Raw genomic sequence first — 15,950 nt, forward strand, 5'->3', positions numbered from 1 at the left:
CTATGTATAAGAATATAACTACTATAATACTACTCCTATGTACAAGAATATAACTACTATAATACTGCTCCTATGTACAAGAATATAACTACTATAATACTACTCGTATATACAAGAATATAACTACTATAATACTACCTCTTATATACAAGAATATAACTACTATAATACTACTCCTATATACAAGAATATAACTACTATAATACTGCTCCTATGTACAAGAATATAACTACTATAATACTACTCCTATATACAAGAATATAACTACTATAATACTACCTCTTATGTACAAGAATATAACTACTATAATACTACCTCTTATGTACAAGAATATAACTACTATAATACTACTCCTATATACAAGAATAAAACTACTATAATACTACCTCCTATGTACAAGAATATAACTACTATAATACTGCTCCTATGTACAAGAATATAACTACTATAATACTGCTCCTATGTACAAGAATATAACTACTATAATACTGCTCCTATGCACAAGAATATAACTACTATAATACTACTCCTATGTGCAAGAATATAACTACTATAATACTACTCCTATGTACAAGAATATAACTACTATAATACTGCTCCTATGTACAAGAATATAACTACTATAATACTGCTCCTATGTACAAGAATATAACTACTATAATACTACCTCCTATGTACAAGAATATAACTACTATAATACTGCTCCTATGTACAAGAATATAACTACTATAATACTACTCCTATGTACAAGAATATAACTACTATACTACTGCTCCTATGTACAAGAATATAACTGCTATAATACTGCTCCTATGTACAAGAATATAACTAACTATAATACTGCTCCTATGTACAAGAATATAACTACTATAATACTACTCCTATGTACAAGAATATAACTACTATAATACTACCTCCTATGTACAAGAATATAACTACTATAATACTACTCCTATGTACAAGAATATAACTACTATAATACTGCCCCTATGTACAAGAATATAACTACTATAATACTACTATGTACAAGAATATAACTACTATAATACTACTCCTATGTACAAGAATATAACTACTATAATACTACCTCCTATGTACAAGAATATAACTACTATACTACTGCTCCTATGTACAGAATATAACTACTTTAATTATGCCTCCTGCAATTGACAGATGTGTTCTTCCCACAAACCCCTTTTACTTACAACGTCCTCAGTTTTGGCATATGGTTGAAACTGGAGACTGGAATTGTGGTGATGTTGTTGTTGTTCAGGGTTCTGAAAGAGGATGAGAACATTTTAATCACACAGAGCTAAAAATTATAGGGATAAGCGGGGATAAGATTCCCAGGAGCAGCTATATAGGCACATCAGTTTTACTGGAGACAGGATCTGAGGACTTGGAGGAAATATACAGCCTTGTTCCCAAGAACAAATGTGACAAAAAACCACAAGCACAACTGACAGCAATTTACAATCCATCACGTTAATGAACATTGCAATGACATGACATTCTTTATTGGAAAAAACAAAGACGCACATATTTTTGACTTGCGCAACCAACGAAAGCTGTATCTTGGATATCAACAACTGTTTCAGTTGCATTTTGACCAGATGTTATTCTGTAGTGATTCTAGAAACAATTCCTATAAATGTTCCTTCCAGCTAAAGAGGTTGTATGAGTTTCTGCTTTTTATTTTTATGAAGAAACACTGCCACCTTTATTTACAGTTGTACCTGGTACTACAGCTTTGCATTAGTCACTTAAAGGGGTATTCTAAGTCTTTTTCTTTTTTTACCTCCCTCCCTTCTCCAGAGAGTCTTAAAATAATAAACACTATATATACTTGCGCCTCTCTGTGTTCAGCCTGATGCCTCTGTTCGGGTCCCTGATGTTTGTTTACCTTTTGTCTGCACGTGAGAGTGTCAGCCAATCCACGGCTCCACAGTGCAGCATTACATAGCCACTGATATGCTGATGTGCTCACATACGGAGGTCAGGAACACTGGCATTAGGGACACAAACAGAGATTCTCTGCTACATCCCCGGCCCAACTGAGAGTTAAGTATGTGGTGGCAAATTTATAAGAACTGGCGTTACTAACTCCAATCTTTATAGCATTTGAGCCGGCAGGGGGTGCACCTTATATATGACAAGGTGCACCTTCTGCCAGGCTGTGCACTTTGGGGTAAATGTATGTAGATTTCTGGTGTAGCTCACGATAAATTCGGCAGGACCAATTGCCATGACCCCATTTTGGCACAGAGCTAAAAACTTGCAACTCCTTATGTCTTGTATGCTAGAAAACTGATGTACAACACATCTGTATGGGACCATAGAGAAAAATCTGGGTCGTAGAGTTTATTTATGTTAAGGCTCAGTGGAGTTAAAAAGAGGACTTGAAAGATCCATTAAAATGGAGCTGAACTACAATTCCAGACACAACCCACTGACACAGACCTTTATTCCAGCTAATACATTTATAGGGTAATTACAACCTGGGAAACATCTTTATGTTTCACATTAATGTAAAAAGCCTAAGCAACTTTGCAAATAACCTTGGTTTAAGAAAATCTTCTATTGTTTTGTGCACATAGATCCTGTGCTGAACTATGTCTCCCTGGTAACAGACGACGGCCATATTGCCATTCATCAGTCACCTAGTTAATGCTAAACTACCAAATGTATATTAGTAAGAGACAGCAGGAGGGGAGGAGGGGAAGGAGTATTGGGCAGGTGAAGATAGAATGGCTGCAAGACTAAATGACACAAACGTTACATAGACTGTATGTCAAGCTATTCCTGTGACCAGATTTGGGAGTATATTTCAAAAGAGTTGGACAGGCGCAGGGATTTCAACGATCACAGACATTGTGAATAAGTCAGCACAAAGCAGGCTGCTATACATGACAGCCTAGTGATAGACACAAATTGTGGTCTTCCCTCTAACGTCTTAATTCTGCTATCGGAGTACTTCTCATATCGATGGTCTCAGGTTACGACGTTTCGTGGTTACGACTAGAGACGAGCTAAAAAGTAAAGCTCCCTCGTAACAGAAAGCTGCCAGCACTCCCGACTAGCAAGGATGAGCCTGAGGCAAATCAATGCTGGTTCTGCAGCAGGCTTGCCCTTGCTAGTCAGGAGAGCTGGCAGCTTGCTGTTATGAGGGAGCTTACTCTTTCTCATAAGAATGAATTGACCAGCGTTGATTGGACAGTGTACAGCATTCGGACAATCAACGGTGGTTCTGCCGGAGGCTTGTCTGTGAGGAGGCGGAGTCTAAGAACGCACGACAGCAGTTTCCATTGTGGTCCGATATTAGACTCCGCCTCCTGGCCAGCGTTGATTGGCCGAATGCTGTACACTGGCCAATCAAAGCTGGTCAATTCGTTCCTATGAGAAAAAGTAAGCTCCCGCATAAATGCAAGCTGCCAGCTCTCCCTGTACAGTACGTGATTTAGTGTGCAGCGGCTCGGAATCGAAGAAGTTTGTACTGTACTGTTCTGTATATGGTACAGTCTTCCTTGGTTTCAAGCCTCTGCACACTAAATCACGTTGATCCGTTCCTACGTGGTGTCGTGTGGTATGTTACCGACTTAGGTCGAAATTTACTTTACAACGACGCGTAACAACGGATCAACGTCGTAAGTCGAGGACTACCTGTAATCCTGATAAGAGTCGATGAGGCAATGACTAGGAAAGCACAGGTCAAGAAAAAGGCAGCTTATAAACTGAATGGCTACAGAATACTTACAATACTTCCAGCCCTCGAAGAGCACGAAAAGCTCCATCCTCAATACAACTGATCTGATTCTTGTCCAGTTGTCTATGGAGAGAATAAAAGAATAGATCAAAGAATTGCAAATAGTGCATATGGATGCATGCAGAGGCTTAACTTAAAGTTCCCTTCCTAGCTTGAGCTATTTAGAATAGTGGTATATTTTATGTAGCAGAGGGTCCATTGGGGTCCCCTCAGGTACAGGGTTGGTAGTGACTACTATCGCTACACCCCCATAGCTACTCCCCTCAAGGTATGCATTTATGGGGTGATCAAAATGGAGTCAATTTTATGAATTTAATCAAGATGGCAGAGATGACCTGATACATTAGGGACATTACTTCTCGCCGACAGAATTCTGTTTATGGTACAAATCCACTTGGAGCATTGTATGAATTCTTTTGGATATGCCCCATATTAGATTCTCCATATGCAAACGAGTGTTGGCAACATTTTTATATTTTGTAATGTTGTAGGCCAGAATAAATGGACATAATAAAAGGGTTGCTCTGGATCACTTCTCTCCAACCACCAGCTTTTGAGCCATTATGAAAAAAACAACTTGCAGGAAGCTGAGAGATGTAGTCACAACAAGTGAAAAGCCACAGGACGGAGACCAGTCTGATACACACTGGAAGAGGAAAAACCTCATCTGAGAAACATGGACTTACAAATTCTTAAGTTCTGTCGCTCCCCGGAAAGTTTTCCTTGGAATCGCCTGGATCATATTCTCACTGAGATCACTGCAAAACAGAACAACATTTCCGGTTATTGTTTATGGTCATATTATATGATATATTATATTTGCACATATAAAAATTAGTTTATGTTGATAAAGCTTATTTGGGGATCATTTATGTTCGCCATTGTTTCTGGCCCTCGCACTTACAATTGAAGGTATTCTGTAATTACAATATAGCATGTTGAACTGTTAGATACTATATGTACACGAGGAGTTACACCATTTCTAGTCTGTCGTATATTCTGCAGTTTTAGCAGTTTTCCCACCGCATGCTATATCTGGAAACTGCAGTTCTTTGTGAACTGATGGCTAAAGACTAGCCATACACTGCAACAGTAAGTAGAGAAGAATCTGCTCTGTATTCATCTTTCTCACTCAGAAACAGCACCAGGACCATGCAGGACATATATAGAGAAGTACTGACGTGTACCGATGTGAGTAAAGTGATTTGAATGATATAAAAGTCTTCTATTCATAGTCTGTCATACATGGCTAGGGCCATACATGCTGTACATACATGTTTGAGGTTGTTTGTTTTTTGGTGTATACATGTGCCATCCAACCACAGACTGGCTACATGCACACTTAAGTATCAGGTTACCTTTCTGACAAAAAAAGCAACCATCTAAGCTGGACTTGTGGTACCTCTTACTTACTTAAATAGCATTTCTCTGTTGTACTGTAACTACACGTACTAAGCTCTCCATTGCCAGACTTTCCTGCTTGCACACCCCCAATTATTCCATAATAATAGCCCAATTTCCCTACACATCAGCCATTTCTAATACAACCAGAAAAGACTCAATTGCATGATGTCTCCCTTTTGCATCGCTGCTTTGTACCTGTTGTCGAGTACACAACCCTGCCTAGTAGCATGGCTTTTTATAGGTACGGCTGCGATGCCTTTGTTGATATTGAGGTTGTTAGCATTATAGGTTATAAAAGAGAATAGGCAGTGAGAGAAGTTTACCCCTTCCAAATTGTAATCACGCCAATAAAGGGTAGCGGTGCGTACAACAGCATTCTCATTAAGGAGCTGGTTTATTAAACACAACCCAGGTTGTAATGAGGACATTATTCACACTGACATAAATGAAGGCTGTAGCCAGAATAGAACCATTATCACAACATGGAGCCAAAATCCTGGGAAGGAAGAAAATAGTGACCCCATAATGTGAAGCACGCTCAACATGATATGCATTTAGATAAAGTTAAAAGGTACACAGCTAATGGAGAAAGATTTATGTATATTCAGGATAAGTGTCTTATCGCCAGGACTCTCATTGATAATTAGATTGGGGGGTCCTGGGTCCCCTGTTCCTCCTCACAATAAAACCACACTGATAAATAATGCAGTGGTGGGGTCAGATTTAACCATAGGGCGCATGGTACATATTCACCAGATTCACTGGCAGTGGCTCCATAAGTCCTTCCCCTGCCACCCACCTAAATTACTAGTAAAATATTGTAGGGGAGGGGTCTCAGGCATGGGCAGCACAGGAGAAGGGAGAGGGAGACAAAAAAATGCTCCTTCTTCTTCTCTTAAGATATTGTTACTGTTTCAGAACCTGCACCAAAATGGTCACATGACCAGATCTATGCAGGTCCTTAAGAGATTTGTTCTAGGGATCTAGTTTGGAATCCATATTTTGGGATCTATATTTTGGTAATCTTGTCTGGGGGGGGGGGGGGAGCTGTATTTAAGGGATATTGCCCTGGGTTCACCAATGTGTAGTGATGTCTGAGATACTCCCCTTCGTAATACAGTCCATACACAATCATGCTATATAGTCTGTAGGAGTGTTCCCTGCGTATACACCAGTGTGGCCGTTTTGCAGCAGTATGACTATCTAAGGGTTATATAATATATTCCTGATGGAGACTAATTGAGAAGATACTCATCTGCGCCGCTCTCATTTCCAGCATATAAATAGATCAGTAAAGGAGCTGAATGTTTGTAGCAGTGACTTGTGAATACTTCACGGATGTGATAAACATTAGCGGAGAAGGGTTTCGCCTTTGAAGTTTCTTCGCGTTGTGAGTCACTTGGGTCTTCATATTAAGACAAACAAAATCTTTCTTTGTTGCACATCAGTGGTTAAAGTTTCGCGTGTGGCAGCGTGAAATGCGAGGAGCTTGTTGAACAAGTCGCTGTAAACGGTCTATTAGTGGAAAAAAGTGCGGCTTCTAATGGTAATGAAATGTAAGATGGAAACTAGAGCTGGCAATGCCGCCTGGGACAGCAATGGAGCCAACAATGAGATTGATAGTGATGCCCCCTAGGGGTGGGAAGTATCACAGATGTCCTCACGATAAGGACATATAGCATTGAAATTGGTTTTCTAGTTTTGTACACCTTAAGCTGAATCATTGGAGGAAATCTGAGACTAGCATATAGTACGCCAGTCTTTATATTGTGTGCCCTGGCAGCACATGCATCGGAATTACTAAAATGCTCCAGACTCCTAATTCTGCGGCACCACCGGAGGTCCCATCTGCCAGAAGTGAAATCTACGCCAGTCAAGCACCATCATACATTTCAGATGCATATATATCTTATACATAAATATACCATTTTGCACCAGAAAACTGGCAAGACAAGGTTAATAAATTCCCTGCATTGCAATACAAATAGCTCTGCAACTTTATGTATTCTTTAAGTTTCAGTTTCTAACTATTTGCAAGATCTCTACTCCCTATCAGGGAACGGAAATGTTATTTGACACCTGTATGGACCTAATACCTCAGAGGCAGAGGAGAATGGACCACAATAGTATCATGGCTAGACAATCCCCTGTGAGCTAAACTAGGCCGGATAATGTCACTGTACCTTTTCAGTTGTATGTATTAGGTCTGTACAGGTTGTAGATTCTGACAATAAGCAAGTATGTTGTTGTTCATTGACAACAAGCAGAGGTGTTGATATGCTGGTACTGAAAAGCAATGGGGAGAGTTTATCAAATTATATTCCAGCATCAAAAATGTTGCAAGGACTTTAATAAGGGACGCAAATAATATGTAACAAAGTATCTTTGCAAGTTTTATACGTATGCCAAATTAGCAAAATTGCTGGCAAGAATAGTGGGTATAATAGGCTTAGGTTATACCTGCCCATCTCAGGGTGGTCATTCATGTCTTAGAAGCTGAACAGGTACTAGCTGTTGTCAGAGCCACTGCCTCTGTCCAGGAGCAGAGGTAGGTGCATGGGACCATGCTTCCACTTTAGAAATAAATGTCTGATACTCAGACACAAAGGATTTTTCATAAAGAAAACCAGAAATTCTCTTTTTTTTTCATTGCAAAGTGATGTTTAAAAATTGTAATTTGATCTCCAAATGTATCACAGACTCCTCGAAAGTGGCAGATGGCTGAACACATGCACTGATATGGTGCAGTCACATTGACTGACAGATTTTTTTTATTTTTTTTTATTACAGTATATTTTTTTGCACTGCAACAAAAATGTTATCCAAACAGATACACGAGTCTGTAGATCCATCCTGTATTGTTATCCAGTATATTCTGAAACAACTAGACAGGAAATGATCACAGTAAGGGGGTAAGATGATATGGGGTAGAAATGTCAGAAACTGAGATTCCGTTCCAAAAGCCATAAAAAACCTGGATTTCTGCAAACTAATTTACATAACTGGGACATTTGCAATAAATTCTGCGAGTGGCGCCTCCACTTTCCTCGTGGCTTAGCATGGCACTGCTGGGCTTCAACAACATTGTGACAAAAATGGAAACTATGGTCAGGTAAACCATAAGAGCACAGAAAGCGCACAACTGTCTGCAAACTAAGGCTTGTATTAAGAATTTTAGGGGTTCTCAGTGGATGATCCCAAATATTTAGGACTTTACATTCTCTATACAGTGGCAAACTAAATACAACTCCCATTATGCTCCTCTCAGTTCTATGGTTGTTCCAAAAACAGCAGAGCAAGTTTGCATGCTGGGAGTTGTAGTTTCGCAACAGCTGAAGTGCCAAAGGTTGTACCTTGAACCAGTAGAACATTTTGGAACTATGGTTAAATGCTTGGACTATAAAGGTGCCTACCTATTGAGAATACACAGTCCAATCGGTGCACCAATATATACAACTTGCACACAAGGCTTTGGTACCATAGAGATATAAATCGTATACACACAATATAAAACCAAATCGAGCCCTTAAGGTTCTTTCCAAAATATTACCGATGACAGTTGCTATTGTTTCCTCGTTTGCAATTCCAAATATGTCCACTATGTGGCAACAGCAGTCTTCCTAGAAGTGTCTTAACAAAGCCATCATGGATTCAATTATTAGCAGTGAGCCGAATCCAGCAGAAAGCTTCCTACATTTACCTTTCCAGGACTTCTGAATGCATTCCTTTCATATGAGCCTCGGCCAAAAGAAGAATAACAAGGCAGCCTAATGGCCCTCTGCTCCCTGCTAGCATGGGTCCCCTCTGAGCGGCATAGACTCAGTAGCAACGCTTGGAGACTCTTAGTGAAAAGAAGCTGCAGCAGGACACAAATCTCCAGTGTGGTTTAGGATTTCCAGTAAGTGGCCACAAACAAGACACTTATATGTGACAATGGCGCTCATGCACTCAGCCTCCGAGCCCGATGAGCTGGTATCGAGAACAAAACACCTAACCAAGCATCTTAAAGTAGGCGAAGAAGGAAAAAGCAATGTAAAAGTTAAAACAGCAGATCAAGGATGTGCTTGTACATAGGACAAAGGCTTACTTCGGATGTCCTGACAGGGGCGTAGTTCTATAGAGGCTGAGTATGAAAACAGGGTCAAGTTGGAAAAATGTCAGCAGAACCCAGCCCTTCTTTTTCCGCCGCGTTCTAGCCCGCCACTGATGAGGCCTGGATGACTGGGCCTAATCTGCAGGGAGTCTCGAGCCGCGGACTCCACGCCTGAATAAACCACGGTGTCCGTGGCAAGATCGAGCAGGACGCTTCTTTTTTCCGTGTCTCGCTACAATGTCTGCCTCCTATTGAAAACAATGGGAGGTGGATTCCAGGAGGAATTCCTCTGTCACCTGGATCGACTGTATTTAAAGGAGGAATCTAAGTCCTTAGGGAAAAATAGAGACTTGCAGAACATGCTGAAAAATAACTTAAAAAACCACCACCAAAAAAAATGGTATTCCCGTCTTCAATCCCCTGCTGACCCAGTGCACATGCTGTGACGGCACCCTGCCAGTCGTGGCTCACAAGCTGCAGTGATGCCAGTAGCACTTGCATGATGGAAGCTTGTTAAAGGGGATGTCCTGAACAATGATATGGATCTCCACTTCTTCTTCTCAAGTCAGTGATATCACATCCATTGGTCACCTGGCCATGCTGCAGCTCTGTCCCATTCAAATGAATGCGGCCGAGCTGCAATACCAAGCACAACCACTATACAATGTATGGCGCTGTGTTCGGAAAGTGGTGAAGAGGCCACAACAATCATTAATATAGTCCCAGACAATGGCAGTGGGTACTGATGAAGTAGTTATACCGCATTGGAGAAGGATTTAAGAGATGAGCGCTACCGGATTTTTTTGCCTTTCTTTTATTTATTTATTTAAGATGTTTGAAACCCACTTTACAAATGGTGGTTGGTAAGGAAACCCAGGGATCTCAGTCCTCCCAGCTATACTGGGTAAATTGGTAACTCTATATTGTCCTTGTCCACACTTAGAAAGCCAGCACAATGTCATTACTATGCATGCAGAGCCCTGTGAGGCCATCTTGACCGTGCCCTATGAATCTCTGGCGTAGAGCTCCGGCGCTTTCATTTTACCGCACACTCTGCAAATATCTCCTGAAGAGAGGAAATGATGGAATTAAGAAAGAAAAAAGGTCACTGTTGCAGTCTTCCTTCTCTTGTTAATCCCAAATTCACACTTTAACCTGATTGAGACTTGCCTTGTTTGGTCCTTCCTCTCCGTTCTCTGTTTGAGGGGATTAGATTTGGACTCAGCAGGGGGGTAATTGGCAGCCCAGCATCCAGCTCGCTCTGTGGTTCCATTGCAATTGCTTGGCAGTGCGCCGCTGGACACAAACCTTATGTAGCAGGCTTATGAATGGGAAGGCCCAGCCTAAAGTTTTCAAGAGCTCTTGTGTCTATGCAGGTCAAGTCTACACATGCCATTAGTATGGATGGCAAATCACTTAAATTGTGTTCTAACCAGACCCTTAATATCCAGAGAGGATGGGAAATGGCCTTCAAGGCTTCTATATACCCCCCCCCCCCCCCACCATTTCCATAATACATGGGAACGTGACAAAATAAGAGGCTCCAACATGCTGCAAACCCTTAAATCCATGCCTACTTACTTATAACCTGTTCTTCTTACTAAATGTATGAACCTAGTAGACATTCTGCCGTGTCTTACTGAAGGTTAGAATGTAATTTCCTAGGGGTATTTTATCTCACCCAACCAACCCCTACCCCAATCTGTGCTGATGAGGGGAAAGAACCCCAAAAACAACTATCTACAGATTCCAAGTTGTGTCAACACTCTTTAATGGGTCAGTCATTGACTTACAGGGTAGATATCTGCATCTCCCCAAGGAAAACCAGTATCCCTAGAGAGCCAAAGCAAGTGACAGCATATGGGTAGAATAGGGGCAATGTTATCCAGCTTGCTCAGCCTTCCCAGTATCAGCTTTATCTTACTATATAGTAATATCAGTCCTTTTCACTACTTATGTAGCACTTCTATAGTCGTCGTCATGGCGGTATTATTTGTTGTCATCCGGCTTTCCCAGAAACACATAGAAGAAATGTCAGGATAGAATTAATAAAAAGCATATGGCAACTCATTGGTTTATATCTACTGAATCCCATCTAACCTATATCTCCTTTTTTATGCTTTATCCAGCAGCTCTGATGCTATTTCTCAGAAGGCTTCGGAGATGAACTCGACAGTCACGCAGGTTCAGAAGTTCTCTAAGAAAAGTCTGATTTGCTTTTCAGTTAAGAAGTAGTATAAAAAAAAATAAATAAAAAAAAAGCCGAGTTCAATCTCCAGGAAAATAATGTAGCTCTGAGTGCACGGCTGTATCTGCATCGCCTGGCTTTGAAGAGTCCCTTTAGAAATGAGAAAAAAAAGCTTCTGAAAATCCATTTTTGTCTCTTGATATGCGAGTCAGCTGGAGAGGCAGGTACAGTATACGGCAGGTGAGGACGGGGGCGATCAATACTCAGGTCAAGCTGAACAGAGGCGGCGAGTTACGGCGCTATGAACAAAACTTGTGGACTTAAAAGATGTGAGGAAGTGTCGGAGAGACTGGAAGGACGGCTCTAATATATCTAGTTCTATATACACAATATATAATATATATATTACTTGTTATAAGTGAGATTTAAGCCCATGCCTCACCAGTTTCAGGTTAGACTTTACTCTTCACACCTCTATCCTAACAAATTTTTATGGTGTTAGATTTCCCCAAAGTTGCGTGTTCTAGTCTCCAAACGGAGATGTGAAGTCAAATCCCACTTCTGACATATAATCTGTATATATTATATGTTATAGCTACAATGTTATCAATTGCTAGCCACTCTAGTGACTGACTTAGCGGATGATCACACTACCATTGTGAATGTCTAGTTGCTCACATCCATCGTATGATGAGAGCAATGGACGTTTACAGTGATACTTTGAAGGACACGGACGTTGCCCCCTCCATTCCCATTGACGCCAATGTAAACAACATGACTGCCACTTTCTTCTATCATTGTCTAGTTTTGTAACAGACGAAAAAGTCCTGCAAGCAGATCTTTTCCTTCTGTCAGAAAAGTATAACACATGGTGGAAGAAACCGTCAGTCATGTTTTTTAACATGAGAGTGAATGCAGATGGCCATGACATAGAGGGTGCTCCATCTGTAGTCTACACGTAATGTCCTATGATGGATGAGAGCAACAGACATTAATGATGTTAGTGGGAATCTACTCTTAAAGAGAACCTGTCAAGTCTATTTGGAACACTAAACCGCCCACATATCCTTATGGATTCCTTGTCTATCTTTGTCCCTTAGCGCAACTTAAAAAATGTTTAAGTGTCCACTGCAAATTCTCAATATATTAATATTTCATTATATTATACACACACCTCCACATGTGATGAAGCTATATAGGCAATTCTGAACCATGAAAATAAAGTATATCAATGCACAGAATCCCAATAGAGACCATGATGACAACATTTAATTCCTTAAACTTAGGAAAAACTTCTGGCCTTGTTTTCTGCGGTATCGGTAACAAACTCATGCATTATCTGAAGACAGCACATTAGCACAAATAGGCACATGTCTTAGACTTGATGAAGTGGTTGATGCTGCGTTCTAGAGAAGGAATACCAATGAAGGTGACTCGCCGTGAGATGATACTCCTCGCCTTGTCGGGAATCGTCCTCAGGTCAATAGCTTCAAATGACAACTGGAGAAGATAGCAGAGGTGAGGAGAGCTTCCAAGACGTCAGTGAACGCAGGCTAATGGAAATCAATACCGCAATCAGTGTCTGCATTACCTAAGGACAGACACTATCAAATGAGTTCTGCTTTCGCCGTTCTTCCATTGTTTTGTCCTGAGCTGTCAAGGAGCTGATGACAATGCACTATTGCTGAGAGGCGTCCACGGCTCCTCAAGTTACCGGCCCCCAGAACTAAACTTTGAGCGTATCTTCCCTGAAATAAGTCATTTCTTGCTCTAAGACGTCCACTGTCATCATAGCGGTGGTAAATTCTTTCAAAAATGCTCAGGGGGTTAAATGACAGCATGGGAAACAGGGGTAACTGTACCCAGGGTTTCCACTAGCATCTATAGCCACCAAGGACTGCATGGTTTGCGGGTATTATTTACCTTATAGCACTGGTTGGGAGCACTTTTATGTTGTATGGCACTATTATATAGACTGCAGTGTGATACATTAGCAGATATCAAAACAATAGACAGAGAAGAGAAACTGATAAAAATATTAGCCTTGTGCTTTTTCCTTGTCCAGGGCATCATATATGTTATTTCCCATCCACAGGATAAGTGATAACTTGTAGATCTGCAACTTAGTAGTTAGCCAATGAATGGTATATAACCTTATTTTATGTTATTACCCTTTATTATATCCAGTATGTGATCCTTGATACAAGGTGTGTCTGATGATATCATCACAATTAAAGTTACTAAGTGACATCCTATAATACTATAATACTAATACTATATAACTTTCCGCTGCCTCAGTCCAGCACGCAGTCACGTTTATATAACCATAGAATTTAGCTGACATGTTTCAACTGAAATTGTGGAAAGATGGAAGTAGAAACACTAAAAGGGAAATTCCTTCAGACTCCTAATAAATTATTACTTAGGTCCTGAATAGGTTTCAGCCTTTACAATTGTGGCAGCAAAGAGATGAAGCCTCACTCATAGACCGGGTTCACACGGAGTATTGTGGCTCGTCATTTGGTACGTACACGCCGCGGGATCTTTTGCGGGCCGTATACGCTCCCATTGTTTTCAATGGGAGCCGGTACCGTACACGCGGCGTTATTTTGCAGCCGTGATTTTGCGCCGGCCTCAAAATAGCGCCGCGTGTACGGTACCGGCTCCCATTGAAAACAATGGGAGCGTATACGGCCCGCAAAAGATCCCGCGGCGTGTACGTACCAAATCACGAGCCAAAATACTCTGTGTGAACCCGGCCTTAGTCTCTGCTCCACATAAGTGTCACTTGGAATCTAAAAAAAACAAACTTTTTCCTATGTATAAATGTCAATGGCACTATGAAAGGCTCAGATTGGGAGAGCTGTCAACTAAATTCAAGGAGCTTTTTCCCATTTCTTGGTTCCAGTCACGACCCACCGAGGGGCAACACCATTCATGAACAGGAACGACCACAACCCACCCGCTTTGGGAGGGTTAGTTTTACCCAAACTCTGCCTTTTTTCTGGTTGAATGCCCCTTCCACAGGAGTATTAGCGTCTGAGGATATTGGTGGTCTGTTCTATAGGCTGGTGTTACAGTCGATTTGTGGACCCTGGGGAGGAGATGTAAAAAGTCTTCATTTATATTTCCTATTCCCTTCAAATTCATTTCTGGCTTTGGCTCAAAAACCTGCCACAAAAAGACTGTGTGACACCGGCGTAATACTCTTGGCTTTTGTTGGATTTTAGTATAATGAATTTGGTCGGCCCCAACACTAAAAGCCGACTCTGCTATTTAGTCATTTCCAATTGTACTGAAAAATATTCTTTACAAGTGCACAATACAATACAGGCTCCCAGAAGTAAATGTGTACAAGGCCAGCGTTCTCATACAGAGCACAGGCCTACAAATCAGAGCTGAGGGTACACTAACATTTCTATTACATAGATAAGAGCCCATTGTAGGATAGTATATAGCATAATAATGACATTATTAATTGTTATGTCAATCATATACCACAAATACAATTTAAAGGAGTCCTGTAAATGTCCCATGATTTTCCATCCATCATCTGAATGTCTATCACACTCTCCATTCTTCTACAGTATTGTACAAAAGATTTAGGGGGGGGGGTAAAGGAAAAATGCTGCACAGTAACAAGGAACTTACCGTTCACATCTTCTGTGGATGTCGCTTGTTCCAATCCGTCTGTCTCTTCATGCCATCTCAGACAGACTGGATGATGTTGATCAGGGCTATATCTATCTATCTATTTTTTTTTTCCTATCAGTATGTCTTTGTAGAATGGGGGGGGGGGGAATCCACGCAAACACAGAGAGAACATACAAACTCCTTGCAGATGTTGTTCCTGGCGGGATTCGAACCCAGGACTCCAGCGCTGCAAGGCTGCAGTGCTAACCACTGAGCCACCATGTTGCCCCCACGAGATCAGGGCTATATCTGTGGGGGTCGGATCATCACTTCCAGGACTCCAAATCCAAAGGGTAAAGGTCACACCAAATATTGATGGGATTTACATTTCTCTTTTCTTCATTCATGTTGTATTAGAAAATTAAACTATTACTCTTCTATTTTGGACAGCATTCTTACTTTGGAGTACTTTTCCCACACCTGCCTAAAACTTGTGTACATCACTGTGTATCGCACTCATATCTCTGCAGTTCATCCTCCTATCAGCTTGTGATCAGAAACCATCTTAGTTTTAGATTTCTCTTTGCTGTGCTATCAATCCCATAATGCGTCAAGACAGGCAGACGTGTAGCTAGGGACAGCACCATCTCTGCCTGCTGGGCAGACAATGTGACTGTTCTCCTCTCTAAGTTATTATTCAACAGTCAGTGAGCCTGAACTTAGTCTTCTTCATTGTAACTGCATGACAGGAGCCGGTCTACTCATCTGCTGTAAGTGTGATAAGAGTTTGTGTCTTTCCCTGCCCATAGAATTTGCAGACGTCACACTGAGCTCACTTGTCCCACCTGAGGAGAAGGATCCCATGCAAT

At 41.0% G+C, this 15,950-nt stretch overlaps 1 protein-coding gene across 2 annotated transcripts in view; it reads right to left on the reverse strand.

Moving 5' to 3' along the window:
* The window catches only part of SLIT1 (slit guidance ligand 1), a 203,343-nt gene that overhangs the window by 62,053 nt on the left and 125,340 nt on the right, over positions 1-15,950 (reverse strand). For both annotated transcript variants that reach the window (XM_075257859.1, XM_075257858.1), the window contains 3 exons: positions 4,450-4,521; positions 3,755-3,826; positions 1,206-1,277 (listed from right to left, as the gene is read on the reverse strand). In XM_075257859.1, coding sequence (XP_075113960.1) covers positions 1,206-1,277; positions 3,755-3,826; positions 4,450-4,521 — 216 coding nt within the window. The remainder of the gene's footprint in view (positions 1-1,205; positions 1,278-3,754; positions 3,827-4,449; positions 4,522-15,950) is intronic.

This window comes from Leptodactylus fuscus, chromosome 10, assembly GCF_031893055.1.
Source record: "Leptodactylus fuscus isolate aLepFus1 chromosome 10, aLepFus1.hap2, whole genome shotgun sequence".
Lineage (NCBI taxonomy): Eukaryota > Metazoa > Chordata > Amphibia > Anura > Leptodactylidae > Leptodactylus > Leptodactylus fuscus.